This window comes from Apiospora hydei, assembly GCF_038363865.1.
Source record: "Apiospora hydei strain CBS 114990 chromosome Unknown utg000004l_segment0_segment0, whole genome shotgun sequence".
Taxonomy (NCBI): Eukaryota; Fungi; Ascomycota; class Sordariomycetes; order Amphisphaeriales; family Apiosporaceae; genus Apiospora; species Apiospora hydei.
In genome coordinates, this window is record NW_027117363.1 from 2122066 (window position 1) to 2138651 (window position 16586).

A 16586-nucleotide genomic window follows, 5' to 3' on the forward strand; every position below is an offset into this window, starting at 1 on the left:
TGCGGAAAACCTTGTAGCGAGTTTTCTAGAAACCGAATAATTTCCAGTCTTTTGGGAAACCCAAAATGTAAGAAACTAAGGTCGCGCTGACAGGCGCAATGCGTAGACCGGGAGGTGAGCAAATGCCAAATTCCACGCTGGATCCCCCGGGTAGAGGAAAAACCACTTAGAGGATGGGTGCACGCGACTGAGTGTGTGTTGTAAGACTCAAGACGACGACGTGGCCTCGGGCGGAATAAGGTAGAACAGACACAAGATTGGAGAGGGTAGCAATCGCCTGGTAAATGGTGACTTGTCAGCGTTTCCTGTTATTTCAATGCCTGGCGCAGCAAAGCAACACGGGTCGGACCGTCCAGAATCGGCGTCAACGAAATCAAGCGCAAGCCGCGGTGGTGGTGGCTTGTAGAATCACTCCAAGGGACAATTCGCGGGCAGGCGGGCAGGCAGGTAGATAGGTCAGGTAGGCAAGGTAGGCGGGCAGGCAGATAGGTAGGTAGGTAGGTAGATATGAAGGAGGGGTGGGAGGAGGACGGGGAGGGGGAGACATACACAAAAAGACTCGGATTGCGCTGACGCCTCTGCGGTTTCTCCTTCGTCTATGCTGAGAATGTCTCAGCTACGTCCAGCAATGCGAAGTACCTTACTGGCCAGAAGAAGAATGGGCTCACAGGTAAGACGATTGGGGAAGAGAAGGGTTGTGTGTTTGGAGTGAAGGGAATTTTGTTGTGTGTGCAAGCTCCGGAAAAAAATATTTTTTTTTTCTGTTGCTGCTTGGATTGCTCTGTTTCCCTGGCGGACCCTCTCTGGCTCTGGCTTCTCACCTACTAAGATGGGCACTAGAGGGTAACAGAATTCCGCTTGTGTATGTAAGTACGTAGTAGAAGCAGAAGCAGCAGTAGTGCAGTCAGTGGCAGGTAACAACCGAGGGGGGATGGTCACTTGAGCGCATTCGTTCACAATTCGGAAGGTCCAACAAGCCGCCCCAAGATGGTAACCTGGTAGTGAGTGGATTGGCAATGAGTGGGTTGGGCTGGGTTGTTTAAAAGTCGCCTAGGCAATGTTGCTTGCCAAACGAGGGGAAAGAAAAAAAAGTCGAATCTTTTGTTGACCTATGACCTAGCCGGCAGCAAGGCTCGTTGGACGTACCTAAAAATCTGGAGCGAGTGCAACCGCGTTGCCAAATCACCTCACGCAGTGTCGGCTTGCGTGCGGTCTTGTTCGGATCGTGTCGTGTCGTGTCGTGTCGTGTTGTGTCTGCCTAACTGCCTGGAGTGAGGAGGAACACGTAATGTGTGTATGTCGAAAAGAGTACGTGCATTGAACGCGCTCCAGTGAAGCCGGAGATGATGTCTGGTCGGGTTCGATGTAGGGCTAGGTGAGGTCCATGTACATCTCTACATGTACATACATAGATTTGACTTACACAGTCCGGGGTGGCTCTTATTGCTCCCGCCGCCCGTATTAGTGATGAATGTCACCACCTGCTGTGCGGTTAGGCCAAACAGGGTTTGTGGGAGTCTCGGTGCAAAGCCCTCACGTTGAAATGAGCCAATGCCTTCTTCTACTGCTACTAATGCTGCTTCTTCCGTCGATATCTACATGCAGGTAATCATCCTGCTCAGATTGGACGCAGAATAATTTCTTCTCTTCTCGAATGGGCAGCATATTCCATCTTCTGAAAGCCTAAATCTCTCCAGTGCGCTCATTGGGTACTTGTGCTTGTCCTGAAAAAGGAAGGGAAAAATGGGTTAGTCATACACTTGGGCCAGCACGTCGTTCCGTCCCGACGGCTCAATACGATGGCATACGTGCTACTTGTACCAGACCTGCAAAAGAATGGAATGGGGATGGGATGGGATGGGTTGCTATCGATATCGGCTCCTGAGGCATACTCACCTACCCTCTCATTCGTTTTGTTCTCTGCTACCTACCTACCTACTTCCAATTCTGATTTCTGTGCTACGGCATCAAACCTTGGCGTTGCAAGCTTTCGTCCTGGGACCACTTTGCCTTGTGCGACTACATCCGATGCATTCAAGAAGTACCGGGTTTAGCTGTGACATGTGCAACTTGGAACCGGCATGTTTGTTACCTACTAACTAACACTATCCATCACCCATCTCTACGGAAAATTTCAGACGCTACCTAAGATACCTACCTAGGCAGTGCTATTCGTCCCTGGGCAAGCAATCTAGAGTAGTCTCAATAAAGGCATTGAAACATTGGAATATATTACCGTCGGTCGATCCATCAACTGCAGTGATGAAAATTCATATCCGTGCAATGCAGGTCTCTATTTGTGGAAGGTAGAGGGAGACAGACTGTGGAATGATCAATGCGGACCGAGTACCTGCTCTCCATGTGCAGTTGCCCCGCCCTGCGCTTTTTCTGGGAAGAAAATTGAAATGAGAAAATTATTTCGACTTTGAAAACACAATGGCTATGTGAGGAGGGCAAATCTGAGAGGTAGCCGGTTGTTTCCGTTCCTGATTATCCAGGGTCTGTGTCTACATGCTGATGTATCTCTGAAAATAGCGAACCGTTGATAACGGCTCTCCATGGTCCGTCAATAGTGGGTCGATTGGGCTCCAGATGCCAATGGAGGCTTACGGCATCTGGGGTTTCGAGCAAGCCATGTCCGTCCACGCCCACAGCAGCGCGTGCCGGTTCCAGAGTTCCACAACGTCGATAGGGAGTCCATCTTAGACATCTTAGATCCCCTAGACGCAATCGAAGCCAACAGGAGAATAAGCACCTACCTACCTACCTACCTACCTGCCTTCCGGCGGGTGCGGGATACAAGTACGTACATGCAGTCAGTCATTGAAGCTTCTCTACCTTGGTAACTGGTGAAAGACGTATGTGCAGATGCAGTGATCCGGGCCAGCCGGGCCCTCCTAATGCTTACGGGTATATTGGTGTTCGCTTCCGTTCTTGTATTGCGATTTGTAACACTTGGATCAGCCCAAGCCAGCCAAGCCTCTTGGGAAAAGACAGCGGGCCCTTGCGCACGCAGATATGTAAGTAATCATTACCACATTGTCACCCCTTATCAAAAGTAAGACTGGTACCTACTTGACCTAATGCTCACGATTTCGTGAGCATGAATAGCTACCTAAGCTATTGGGATGTGTACGATGGACATTCTTGACCCAGGTCTTGTCGTAGGTTTTTCTTGGGGCCTTCAGCAGTAACTGGCAATAGCGACGCACGTCATAATACAGGTTGATGTAAGAAATGATCAGACAATGCCATACTTCCCGGCTGCATTGCATGGCCTTTGTTGTTCTTCTGTAACAGATGTCTTCGAGTAGGAACACAAGAGCATCATATAAACCTGTGATTACTCCTGTAGTCTCGTTAATTCCCAAAAACACATTATAGAGTTACAAACACGGTCGTAATTAAATGTTGTTGCGAGGTAGATGACACAATTCCACATATCGTACATCGATGCCGATGGTTTTCGCCCGGAGTTTCAGAAGCATCTACGTCTAGCCAGTCATCCAAGCAGCAGCTCTGCGAGCGCCGAAGCTGGTTGCAAACCGCAAACCGCTCGATCCCATGGGGAAGTAGCTGACGAGGTACCATACTAGGCAAGCCAACTGCACGATGGCCGCCATCAAGGTCAGGAGGGCACTGTGAACCTGGAAGAAGTCAGTATATGTTGTCCTGACTATGCGCTTGAGGTCTACCGAGGAGTATGACTCACACCAAGGGCGAAGAATAAGGTGAGGAAGATGGAACCGAAGTAGCCTGCAGTAAACGGCAGGCGGTTGCCAGATAGCAGGTGTTGCATGTAAGCCATCGGTCCCATCATGGCCGCCCATGAACAAAGGAATAGCACGGAACCAAAGGACCATCTGGAGGAGGATTGTGTCAGCAGGGCATATAGCTGAGGCCAGGGAATAACTTGGAAGTAGCGAAATCTTTGCAGCCATTGAGACAGACCCGTCAAGTTCGAGATGCGATTCCCATCTACAGATCGCTGATCGACCGCACTTATGCAGGGCTGGCCGCATATGCGCAGCGGCTCGTCGCATGTAGCAAGGGGCGGGAGGAGCCCGCTCCAAGGATATCATGCGGAGTATAGGACCCCAAAGAACTTGGCCACATGGACAGGATAGCCCACTTGTAGCAGACAAGGGTCTGTGTATGAGAGATGCAGAGAATCAAGGAGGACCTACAATATTGCAAGCTTGCTCGGCTTCAGCCAGAGAACAGGCCACAAGGCGAAGACAAGCACGAAGCAGGCCAAGGCAGCGATATTGCAGCCGGCGAAGACTAGCATGCGGTCCCAACGGCTCACTGTATGACGAAATCGAGATTTGTGGTCAGCCTTGCTTTGGATATGGGGGGTATACTTTTGCCCATGTGCAAAGATAAGACACATGAGTGGAGTGTGCTATTGAGCTAACAACGCTATAGGAACTCGCACATGAACGCCATCGAGGCACCCTGCAAGGGGCTCGAAACCGGGTGACGCGAGACAGGCATTGCGACAAGAGCAGTAAAGACAAAACATGGGTGTTGTACTCACAAGCGAACCACCCTTCTTCTTCTTCACGGCGACTGCTCGCCGGCAGTGGAGCACCAGCTCCTTCGGTGGTGGGTAGCTGGACATAACGGTCGCCGAATGGGTTGAGCGACTTGATCGAGGAAAGCAGGCCAGTCTGTTGGCTGGTGTTTACAGGCATGTCGGGTTCGCGACGGGACCAGCCCATCGAGTTCATGGATTCCCTGAAAGAAGCAGACGCCATTATTCCGACGTTGACCGTTCCCTTGTTCTTGTCCGTGTTCCTGCTGATACTTGTTGGAAGGTCTTGTCGCGAAGGTGTCGCGAGGGATAACGGGAAGGTTGTGTTCTCTCGCTCGAAGCCACGTTGTTTTGTCGAGCTTGTCCCCTGATGGATATCGAGTCGGTATCTTTCGCGTCTTGTGAGCGGGTTGCGCGTCGAGGAGCGTAGGCAGCTCAAAAGGTCGGGATGGATTTGATGCAGGTGTGTCCTATGACCCTCCCATCTGGGCGTGATGATGGCAGTTGGGGCAAGGCTTGGTATGTTCTGGGAAAGGAGGTGTCGTCGCTAGGGATTGGGGGTGGGGTGGGGTGATTGTAATGGGGAGCTTTCATTGGTTGCGTGTCACGCTCTTAGCCTTGCAGGCACCACCGTTTCCAGGATTGGGTCAGATCAGGTTGTGGTGGCTAGGTAGGTAGTAAGCTTGTAAGGAAGCACTACGCTCCAGCACGTACTCACCCAATCCTGCCCACCAGCCGCAGCACGCTCATCACCCATCGCTCGTCCGGGAAAACGTTGGATGTAAGAATAGGCATGAGTGTGGAGGTTGGGTCCCCTTCTTCCACATCATGATTGTGATAGATGTCGGACAAGGTCCGAGTCTCCCTTACGTTTTTACCTTCGTGTGATACGCGATATACGGGATGCTCAAAAGGAGTATTGTCATATGCATGACATTAGGGAGGTGGCCGGTGGTCTTCCACGGCGGCGAGGTGGCTAATATTAGAACCAGGCTGCAGGCATACCTTTCGTGTCAGAGTGTTCTGCCTTCGAGAAGGAGATGCGATTGCGTATTGCGTACGTGCAATGCAAGAAGGTGGAAACCCTTCAGTAGGTAGAGGTAGAGAGACAGTGAAGACTCACAAACTGCTGCCTTGGTACCTACATGTGAGTACAGACTCGAACCCGGGATATTCGGACATTTCCTTCCGCCGGACAGCTCGTCTCGCAATGATTTCTCATGGGGATGGAACTGAGACACCGTCGGTAAACAATAACCCGTGTGCTTGCTTGCTTGCTTGCTGTGCTCCGGATGTGGCAGCAGTATTGCATAGTGCATGTTTCTCCGCTCCAAGGCCAGGTAAGTTCCGGACTCTATGTACTGACTTTTGAAATAGGCGAGGTATGCATCCAATACGAAAATCCCAGATGCTACTGGACCTATCCCGTTATTGTTTATCCACATCCATGTATACATGTACTGACACCATTAGAACAGGAAGGGTAACAGTGCGCAGCCTTTGATAGCGGGTGCTGCCTTCACGTAGCTCTTCAGACTTTGCAGCTGTTTCGCTTGCGGTTATCGGGCATGAAGGTTGGTTTCGTCTCCGAACCGGAGCCTCAATAATCGTGGCCAGCATTCATATCATCCACAATAGGCACAGTCTTTGGCGCTGCTGCAAGCCGATACGGGGTTTGGGCTTGGTCGGGCTTGACGACGTCATCGTCGCGAGGGCTCACCCCAACACCATCTCCAAAGACTTGCTTGCATTCGGGTGTGGGGTAAGGCGCAACGGCGGCAAACACGGCAGAGTGCGAATGAGCATGCTTGTGTATCCAGCATCCATGGCCGGAAGGTGACTGAGCCATCCACCCGCTTATTACATGTACTTGGTTCGCATATCGTGTCGTCGTGGGTCGCCGATATCCAACTCAATACACTGGAGGCGGGCTAGCGAGTCTCTAATGCGTTCGATGTTCGGCGTATTGTGTAGCCCCAAAGGCAAAACCCGGATTGAGCACGATGCTTTTGACTGGCTACCCACTACGAGCCAGGAGAGAGCAAGTGTGCGTGTATTTAGACTCTCGCGACGAGCCGAGTGGACGCCATCAATAGCTGGACTTCTCCAATCTGCTGGATAGGTGGGAGACGGGCACCTCTGGTGATGCATGGCTTGATTGGCCTCTCTAATCCTGGCGACATTTCCGCATTTCATGCAGCTGGCCCTACAGGATCGACACCAGCATCAATAGTAGTCGAGAAGAAGCATGCGTCCACTTAACGTTACATACAGTATGGTCCAAATGGGGGAGGTATTTCGCTGATGCGCATCTGGAGACCACCCATCCATCTCAAATGCCGATACCCATCAGCTAATAGGGGCCATCCACTCCATACGGATCCCGTTTGAAGATCTGCAAAGTCCAGAGACCCTGCATAAATGAGCGAGCATGATGCATACCATATCTACATACCTCTACCCAAGTGCCCGAGTAGGCATTCTGCGACCATCTCTGTCACTACATGCAATTCGCCAGTCAACTGTCAGTCCGATACTGACCTTGTAATTTCGCGTAGAACAATGGCACAAAGTGGCTGGGGCCAACCGCTAAGCCCGATATCTCGAAGCTTAGCACAGCAGGTCGGCTGCCTTATACGATATACGGTGATCTATCTATATCCATGCGGCCTACCGGCCATCCTCGTTTCTCCCGCCGTTTGCGTAGACTTCTTTAGCCCTGATAGGTCGGGTCGCAACAACTTGAGCGACAAGGCCTGACTCTGACTGGGTCCGCTATCTAATGCTGATCATGGCCAGGATCGTTCCTTTCGACTAACGGGAAGGTCGACCTGATAGCTCTCGATGGGTCAGATGTGATTAGCTTTCTCGAGGCGGGTCTGTTTTTGACGGGATTTCCAAGGTTGGCATGCAACCCTTAGCGGAGGATGCTGAAGAATGCCATCTCTTGCCATGATGCACTTTGCTCCAAGATTACGCTAGCCAAGGACCAAGGCAGCCAAAGCAGGCCAGAGGAGGTGTGGCAGTATGTCTTATCGCAGGTGGGATGGCTGACTTTCACCGCGTCACGCGTTTAGCGTAATGCCCTCCATGGAGCCCTTTTCGCCTTCCGAGAACGCCCACCACGCGTGGCACAAGCATAGATGGGAAACTACAGGTAGGTGCGCAGAGAGAACTGCGGCGGGAGGCGACCAGGGCAACACGAAAATGGTCCGGTGAGAGTCAACATCCTGACACACCACCAAACAAGTTGAGTAATTCTTAAAGTGGGTAAAGCTGTCTGCATTCAAGTCAGAAGACGCATCCAACAGAAAGCAAGGTTGTTGTTTACAAATGAAGGCCTCCCTAACAGAGGGACCGGTCTCGCCTTCTTGCCGGAAAAGGGCACCGTCGTCAGCATATAAGAAGGACCTCGCGCATCACCGGTTCTAATAGGACGGAAGCTTCCCGACTTGTCGCAACTCACAAATTACAACCACAACAACAACAGCTATCACTGCTACCGCCACCTCGTATTATACTCTGGATTCTCTTACCGAGGAATAGACGTATCTAGGTAACTCCTCCGGAAAAGAAGGCTACCCACCGGAACGCGCATATATGCCTGGACTGTTCGACTGCTGTTGTCTAAGCCAAGGCAACACCAACCACAACCACAGCAATCGGACTTTACTCTGAACAGGTGGCCACCAGAGACGGCGCCGCAGATCTTTGTAAGAGCGTTCCTTCATGGACCAGAGGATCTACCTGTCCTGGATCATTCGCACATCTTCTCCGCGACTCGAGCAACACGGTCCGGTCTGGCTGGAAACGAGGCACTACTGACAGCCGTTGAAAGTCAGCCCAGCCTTCACCGACCTCAAGGAGAGGAACAAGAAGAACAAGAAACGTTGCAGCCGGCGGTTGTAGCGTCTATCCAAACCCACCCTCTTTGGCTGGTATTGCGCACAAAGGGGATAGTGAGAAAGAAACGTCGAGACGTTGACGGACCGAGTCAATAGCACGGGACTAAGCAGCTCCGAGCAATCGTCTTGACTCAGGCTGCGTCGGTACGCTGGAAACTGTTTGGCTTGTTTCTGCCACCAAGCGCCGGGGGCCTTGTTCGTCGCGGAAGCGCATTCCCATCCTCCCAGTCCTCCCAGACTCCCAGTAATAATCACCTTAGCGGGGTCAAGAGTTCGAGAGATTCCAAGGGCCCATCTCGACTGCACTACTCCAGCCGTCTTCCCTACGGCTCCCTAGGCCTGCACCAGAACCCTGCAAGGCCTAACACTAAAGGGCGCTCCCCCTCTCCTCCTCCCTCTTTACAGTGGTCCCCCGCCCCCGAACTCCAACTTCCCAACCTGTCCCTTGTCTGGTCGGAGTCAAAGCCCAAAAAGCCAAGCCCCTACTACACCACCAAAGCCTGGGGGATCTTCCCAAGCTGCAGGCACGACACAGCCAATCACGTCGCCGCCTCGCGTCTCCGGCTTCCCTACAGTAGTAGTAGAATCGCTGCAAAGGGCCGCACAGAGGCTTGCAAGGTTTACCTTGCGCCGACTGCAACTGGGCTCTCCCATCAATCAGCGCCCTGGTCGATACCGCCTCTTTCTTGACAGGTCTCACCGCGATTCGGTAACATATATCATACACGACAGAAGGCTTCGATCGCTTCGTTTGCAATAGCATTCGAGTCTTGCGCACTGCACACACTTCGGCACACACAAACAAACTTTGCTTTAACTGTGTGTCTCGGGCCTTCTTCCGTGCCAAGTTGAACCTTCCCCCTCCATCTGATTATCTCGACGGTAATCCCGCCCTGCCTTGTCTGTCCGTCTCTGGGCATTTTGAGGCTTGAAACTGCGCCTTACCGCCTGTTTGATTCCTCAGCTTCCCAGTCAGCATCCGTCAAATAAATACATGACGGATTGCACCTCCCCGGACAACCGTCATCCCAACCTTTGGTATCCTGTCGCCTACTCTTATCTCTTCTCGAAGCCGTTATACGTTGCGCCGGCCTGTTCTTTTGCATCAAGGCCCACCACCACCACCGACTGGCTAGCCAGATATCGAACAAGCTCATCAATCCAGTTATATTACCTCGCACATCATCTCCGTCTTACTATCACCGCCGTCCCGCCCGCTACTTCTCCAAGCGATTATTGGGTTCTCTACGCTCCTGCGACCCGAGAAAAGCGACATATCAACTTTCTACCTTCTACCGGGCTGTCGCTTGTCCTTCCCAACGACATAGAAGCCGATCAAAAGCGCTCGCTCCCCCGAGTCTGTGCCGCACTTGTCGAACTGAACTTGGTAGCTCCGCCTCTTCTCGTCTGACCTAAGAGGGATCAACTTCGTCTCATCTCTCACTCTCCTCGTTTCGCGACAAGCAACGAAAACATCAGGCTGTCGTCAGCGCTTGCCTGCTTGCTTGCCACCTATTGGGAAAGCCGAGGAGTTTCCTTTTATTTGCTCCGCCGGGCCAATCACTGGGCCCGTCTGCAGCTGGGCGACTTTCTGTTGGCTGCCCACACAGACTCCTCAACCCGGGCACCCACCAGCTGAATTGCGAGTAGCCTCTCTTGGCGTACACAGGTACCTCGCACCCTCGCTCCCCAGAAGTCCTTCCGACCTGGCCGATCCGGACTTTGCGCCTTCACGTTGGAACCAAACCAGACCAGAGAACAAAAAAAAGCAATAGAGTTTCTCTCCCTCCCTTTGCCTTATCTGGTCATCTGTCCAACACCTCTAAAACATCTACACACCCAACAACAATCACGACGCTTTGGAGGCTACGAGCACGCAACCGCTCATCTGCACCCCTCAGCTATTTATACGCGCATAAAGCCGCCGCTGCTGTCTTCTCCGTGGGGGTGGACCTCGATTCTTGGGTACCTCCCCGCGCATTTCCATCTGCACAAACCTAACCCGGCTTTGACTCATCAATTTCCTTCGAGGAAACCGTGTATTGGATTGGCGAACCTTTCCTGATTGCAAGCCAATTTCGAGCCTGAGACACTCCACACACCCAAAGGTCAGTCGCTGCCATCTTTGCTTCCTTTTGCTCCGACCATGGGCCCCTCGCCCACAACGTGGTCTGACTTCTGTTCCACGACATGCGCACCCCACCTCGTCGCCAATAGTTGGCGGCTGTGACCCAATTCATGTCAAATGGGATGCGGGGCACGCTCTTTCCCCAAGAGAAACCATGACTCCCAACCGTTTTGTGCGACAAGATAACTGACTTTATTATGGTGAAGCACCGATAGCCACGAGCTTTGCATCGTTCCCTTAATAGTTGCAACACACGTTTATTTTATTGGCCTTCGACAGGAAAATAGTCGTCGCACCCGAGAATCGCTGCCAACCATGGCACACTTCGGCTTCAACCAATTTGGCGGGGGCCAGGGCAGTAGCAACGGCAGTATCGACCCGCGGGCCATGTCTGGAATTCACGACCTTAACGGCGGTTCCAACGGCTACTCAACTGGCTCTGCTATGATCGCAGACTCGGATCTTCTCGACATGAGTCCCCAGGAGCCAAACCAGTCCTTGGGCGACCACGGCCAGGACTTTTCCAATGGCATGAGCGATATCAACATGGGCTTCAGCCAGAACATGTATCCGTCACACATCAACGGGTACTCGAACACACCGGACGGAGATCCTGTTCACAGTCCGTGGGCCAGCAGCTTCAATGCCGCCCAGCACTTCCGCCAAATGCAGCAGCCTTTTGGCCATTCGCTACAATCGCCCAACTCATTTGCAGGCTCACCCCTCGCTAATGATGGCAGCAACGACGGCGAAGGCAGCTTCCTTAATGCCAAACCCCGTCCTAGATTATCCCAAGCGCAGGCCCAAGCTATGCAGCGCAACTCCTCGAGCAATGCAAGGAGTCCACTGGGGGCGAATGCTGTGATGGCTGGTTTGAATGCTGGCTCTCTCGAGTCTCCCAACTTTGGCGCCCAGCCCATCCGAACACCTGGTGGCCATCATGAAAAGTCACCTTCTGGGCAATGGATGAATACCCCTAAGAGCTTGCAGTCCTCTTACCCCGGCTCGGGCCTCTCTTCACCCCTGCAACACGGCTATTCGAATCCCCAGTTCATGGCACAGGCCGGTACTTCGATGCCTGCTAGAGTTAATGGTGCGCCTACGAATTTGCAAAGCCAGGAGGCTAAGCGAAAGCGGAGGCGTGAGTCACACAACGCCGTCGAGCGCCGCAGGCGAGACAATATCAACGAGAGGATCCAGGATCTCAGCAGGCTAGTGCCGACCCATAGACTAGAAGACGATAAGGTGAAGAAGCTTATCCAGAACGGCACCCCTCTATCACCTACCCTGACCGGCATGTCTCAGCCTAACCAAGCAACTTCGGGTCTGGCTGGTCCTGGTGCGAAGCGCGCAACCGCTATCGGTGCCGGGAATATCACAACTGGCCTCCCGTTGGAGGACAAAGACAAGGGCCCTAACAAAGGCGATATCCTGAACGGCTCCGTCAGCTGGATGCGCGACTTGATGTGGATGCTCCAGCTCAAACTCCAGCAGCAAGAGGAGCTCATCAACACTATCACTGAGATGGGCGGCAGTGCTCCGTTTGAACTGACGGACGATGAGAAGCGCATGCAGACTGAGCTGATGGAGGCCTTGTCCAAGTTTGAGAACGAACCTGCACCGTTCTCGTACTCGCGGTTCAATGGCTCGGGACTGCGAGTCCCGCACCACACCGACTACCGAGGTGACTCCCTCAATGGCGCGCCCGGGATTGACACCCTCTCCATCAGCCCAGGAGATACGGCCGATCTGACCGGGGATCTCAACAACACCGATCAATTCTGGAATGACCCTGACGACGATGTCAAAGACGAAGATGAGTACGGCGGCATGGACCTCACTTTGTAGTGACTCCCACACGGTCCCTGCATCACACGTCCTAGGAGTCTTCGGTCACCATGTCAGGGTTTCTGCCGCAACACTACCACGCATCAGGGCGACGGCGTTCTCAATTATACAGGTGCATATTGATGGGGGATATATCTGCGATTGCATCGTACGGCAGTTGGGGGTGGCATCCGGCGTTGATTTCCTTATTCTACATTTCGGGCGGCTGTCAGCTGCGGTGCAAGAGGCTGGGCCACTGTCGCATGTGTTGATTTTGTTATTGTTTTTCCCCTTAAGTTGTTACACGTGGCTTTTGTTTCTTTCATGCTCGGGTATGGCCCAGACTCATCCAGGTCCCGGGTCACTGCGCTGGCATGAGGGAGTTTTTTTTGTTTTGTTTTTCCACATATGATACCTAGGGGATGTTTATTCTTTGGGAGTTTTATAGGGCATTGGTTTGTGAATGTATTACCCTCTGGTATCTCATGTCATGATGACTAGCGGTTAGCGTTCCTTTCATTTCCAATTGGTTCTTTTATTTACACTTTCGAGAGCAAGAGAGCGAAAGACGTAGCATATGTTGCAGATACCGTGTAGCCTTTCGCGTCGGTTCGTCACAGACATGTGAAAACCCTGCGAAGGCATTATATAATTGCATGTAATTACAATGCTTTTTCCAGATCCAGATGATATAAAGCAACAGAGACAAACCTTCCTCCACAGGCAGTGCCTTGCCTACATGCCCTCAGTGGTTCCCAATAGTGCCCTGAGATTTGTAATGCAACGCATCACCTTGAGGTTCTTCCGAGGGCGTGTGCTGCATGGTTGGTCTCTTCCTATGTAGTCGAGGAAGAGGATGAGGATGAGGATGATCATGTTTCGTTTGCTTCTCAGCTTGGCACATGCAACCTCGGCCTTCGGGTCTGTCTCGTATCATCGTCCTCGCTTCGCCACGATAGCCAGCTGGCTTACTAGAGGTTCCTTCCTCTTTTTCTTTATAACAATAACCTTCCCCCTGTAGCCAAGCGGACCGGTCTCACGATCTGGCCGATGGGAACGAAGGCCAAGGATTATACATGTATAATTGCTTCGCTGTTTGGAATATTCATCCGTTATATCTCTGGTGGACCGCTGTTTGTTTCTGGTTAACTGAGAAGGACCCCTCCCTCCACCCTCGAAACGGAGATGCCGGCGCAATGCGGTATCAAGGGTGGCGTTTCCACCACCGTACCGGGTCGAGAGGCAATTCGCGTATCAACTAGATGGAGAAAAAGAAGCAGTGGTAGTGAAAGAGATACCGGGAAGTCGGCAAGGCGGGGCGGTCGGGCGGGAGATTTGCAAAACACGGGATCCGACAAACCACCGTCGCGGAAATTACCAGGGGGAGGAAGAACGGACGGGCGGGTAGATCAAATAGGGCAGGCGACCGAGATCGATCGCCAAAACAGGTTTCTTTCCTTCGCTTCTCGATCCCATCCACTCATTGTTTTGTCTCGCATCGTGGGTTGTTTCCGCTTTTGCCTCGCCGGGGCTGGGGCTGGGACTGGGACTGGGCTAGCCTGGTTTTTCGTTCCTCCCTCCCTCACCAGTGCCTCACGCAGACCAGGTACTCGCTCATGGCGCCGAGGACGGCCCAGGCCTCCTTGCGCTTCATGTCCTCGAGCAGGGCGACGCGCTCGAGCGCGCTGTGGCCGTTAAAGTACTTCCAGAAGACGGGCCAGCAGGCGCGGGCGCGCGAGTCGGCGGGGAAGCGGCGGCCGATGGCGCTCAGGTACAAACTGTCCTTGCCCGTGGCCTTCTTGGCGTCCGCGATGATGTAGGGGGTCAGGTGCGCGAGGTGCGGCGCCGACGTGTTGAGCGACGGGTGGGCCGTGGCCTGCGGGACGGGCTTGCGGGCGTGGTGCGCGGCGCGCTCGGCCAGGGCGCGGGACTCGCGGTCCGCGAGCCGGTTCAGGCGCGCCTTTTCGGCTACGGCTTCGTTGGCTGTCGTCGTGGTGACGACGGAGGCGCTGGGGTCGGACTTGTTGCTGGTTTGCTCCGGGGACGATAGGGCGGCGGAGGCGCCGCCGGCGCTGGATCGCGAGGGCGAGGAGAGGGGCGAGGTGGCGGCGCTGGTGTTTGGCACGTTGTGGTGGTGGCTGCTACTGTGGGTGTCGGGCGAAGTGTCTCGTGGGGACCTGAGCTCGGTTCCCGATTCTTTAGATAGGGCAGAGGCGGACATGTCGGCAGCGGCCGACTCATCATTTTGGCCGCCGCCCGTGTTGGTCGAGTTTGTGGACGCCGAGGAAGTCCTTCCATCTTCCGTCGCCGAGAGCGAGGCTGCCTTCATCTCCTCCTTGATCTCGTCGGCCTCGGCCTGGTACTCGACCTCGTACTGGATCTCGGGCCACACGACGACGTAGGCAAAGGTGCAGAGCTGCGTCACCCACCCACCGCGCATGAGCCATGCCAGCATATGCAGGTATGTTGGCCGGTGGTTCTTGGATGGCGCGAACCACTTGTACGGCCGCGGGGCCGCCGATATCTCCGCGAGGAAATTGGGCAGAGGCGGCGCCAGGGGGAACGCGCGGGCCCACGATTGGCTGGCTTTAGGTAGACCGGCAGTGTCGCAGTTCGGAGAGAGAATATAGACGTCTCGCGCGTGGAGGGGAGGAATGGCGATGGCACGCCGCCAGAAGATGAAGTGCTGGGCATAGCGTCGGACCTGTGCGGGACTCAGCATGGTGGTGGCGCCAATAGCGTGGAACGAAGTCGTGGGCTTAGAGAGCCGCACGAACTCGACCATGGCGGCCGTGGTGTCGTCGGGGTCGGCTTGCAGCTCCGCCACGATCTTCTTCTCGTCCTGTAGCAGGAGCAGCGCGAACGTCTTGTCGAGAAAGGAAGGATCCTCATGCCCAGTCTCGAACACATCGCCAAAGGTGTTGGCCGTGGTGATCCAAAGCCCCTTGAACCGCTCGGCGGCGGCGTCGTCGATAGCATCCATAGATGGTAGGTCCGACAGGTAGAATGGCATCGGTATCTGCACGGAATGCGTCACCGTCCCCTCGGGTGTCTCAAGCGCCAGAGCGGCGATCCTGTTTGCCGTAACGGCCTCGTAGATATCCTGTATGCTCGCCGCGAGTGACGAAGACTCGAGAATGTTGCGCCACAGCACGCTCATGCGCGTCTTCTCCTCCCTGCCCTTTTCCTTCAGAGCCAAGATCTTCTTGGACTCCTTCCAGACGAAGTCGCTGCGTTGCTGGGCGTACTTGTAGGCCTTGTTGATCTTCTTGATGATGTGAAAGTACAGCGTATCGACGAGCTCCTTGGCCTCGTGCTTTTTCGGGTCCAGCATAAAGACCAGGTTGAACATGGTCATCCCGCTCTTCTTCTCCTCGTCCTGCGCATCGGGCGGGGCGGGAGACGAGGTGCCCGCCTCTTCCAGTAGGTCCCGAGCTTCCACCTGTGGGGTAGGCGCCGTCATGGAGATGGACGGCACGGCCTCGGTGGACGAGGATTTACCACCGTTGGTGTCGAATACGTCGTCGGCGGAGCCCGTGCCGGACTTGCTGGCGAGGCTGGGCCGCGACCGGGTCGACTGCTGAAGCTGGCTGTTCTGCTGCTGCTGCTGTTGCTTCTTTTTCTTCTTCTTCCACGAGCCGTTCTCCGGCACGTAGACGGGGTACGAGATGGCGATCTGCTCATCCAGCGAGACCTGGAAGAGCCGCTTGTGGTAGGCCCGCGCCGGGGTCAGCAAGCTCTCGAGGTCGCGCGTCGGGAAACCGGCGACGTGCTCCCAGGGCACAATCTGCGAGCCGCTCTCGGTCTCGAGGTGGTTGTCGTGGTTCCAGTTGGCGAGGTCGACGCCCTTGGGCAGCGAGCCGCCGGTGGCGGCGGTGTGCGCGGCGGCTTCTTCCGTCATGCGGTCGATGAGCACGTCGTCGTCCTCCTCTTCCAGCTCGTCGCCGCCGGCCGCCTCCTCCTGCCGCCTACTGCTGCCGCCGTTGGACTTGCGGCTCTGCGGCCGGCCCTTGTCGGGCGAGAAGTGGGCCGGGTAGTGGAAGACGTAGCGAGGTCCATCGCGAGACCGGTTGATGACCAGCGCTATGCCCAGGAGATTGGACGCGTTGGGCAGGACGGGTGCCGCCATGCTGCTTCTCTGTGACACCACGGGTCTTAATCACTTGATCGAGTATGTCTAGTAGTAAAG

The 16586-nt window shown here is 54.3% G+C and overlaps 4 protein-coding genes across 4 annotated transcripts; 2 read left to right on the forward strand and 2 right to left on the reverse strand.

Annotated features, from left to right (window-relative positions):
• Positions 1-3494: 3494 nt before the first annotated feature.
• PG997_003170 (uncharacterized protein) lies at positions 3495-5294 on the reverse strand (the record flags this gene model as incomplete). The annotated part of the gene is made up of 5 exons (XM_066807485.1): positions 3495-3647; positions 3713-3863; positions 4188-4308; positions 4541-5063; positions 5256-5294. The coding sequence occupies 5 exons, from the start codon at positions 5292-5294 to the stop codon at positions 3495-3497; spliced, it is 987 nt and encodes a 328-aa protein (XP_066671103.1).
• Positions 5295-7627: 2333 nt separating this feature from the next.
• On the forward strand, positions 7628-9132 carry PG997_003171 (uncharacterized protein; the record flags this gene model as incomplete). The annotated part of the gene is made up of 3 exons (XM_066807486.1): positions 7628-7698; positions 8220-8475; positions 8539-9132. The coding sequence occupies 3 exons, from the start codon at positions 7628-7630 to the stop codon at positions 9130-9132; spliced, it is 921 nt and encodes a 306-aa protein (XP_066671104.1).
• Positions 9133-10885: 1753 nt separating this feature from the next.
• On the forward strand, positions 10886-12418 carry PG997_003172 (GLCD beta; the record flags this gene model as incomplete). The annotated part of the gene is made up of 1 exon (XM_066807487.1): positions 10886-12418. The coding sequence occupies one exon, from the start codon at positions 10886-10888 to the stop codon at positions 12416-12418; it is 1533 nt and encodes a 510-aa protein (XP_066671105.1).
• A 1561-nt stretch (positions 12419-13979) lies between these two features.
• PG997_003173 (uncharacterized protein) lies at positions 13980-16526 on the reverse strand (the record flags this gene model as incomplete). Its single annotated transcript, XM_066807488.1, has 1 exon — positions 13980-16526. The coding sequence occupies one exon, from the start codon at positions 16524-16526 to the stop codon at positions 13980-13982; it is 2547 nt and encodes an 848-aa protein (XP_066671106.1).
• Positions 16527-16586: the final 60 nt, after the last annotated feature.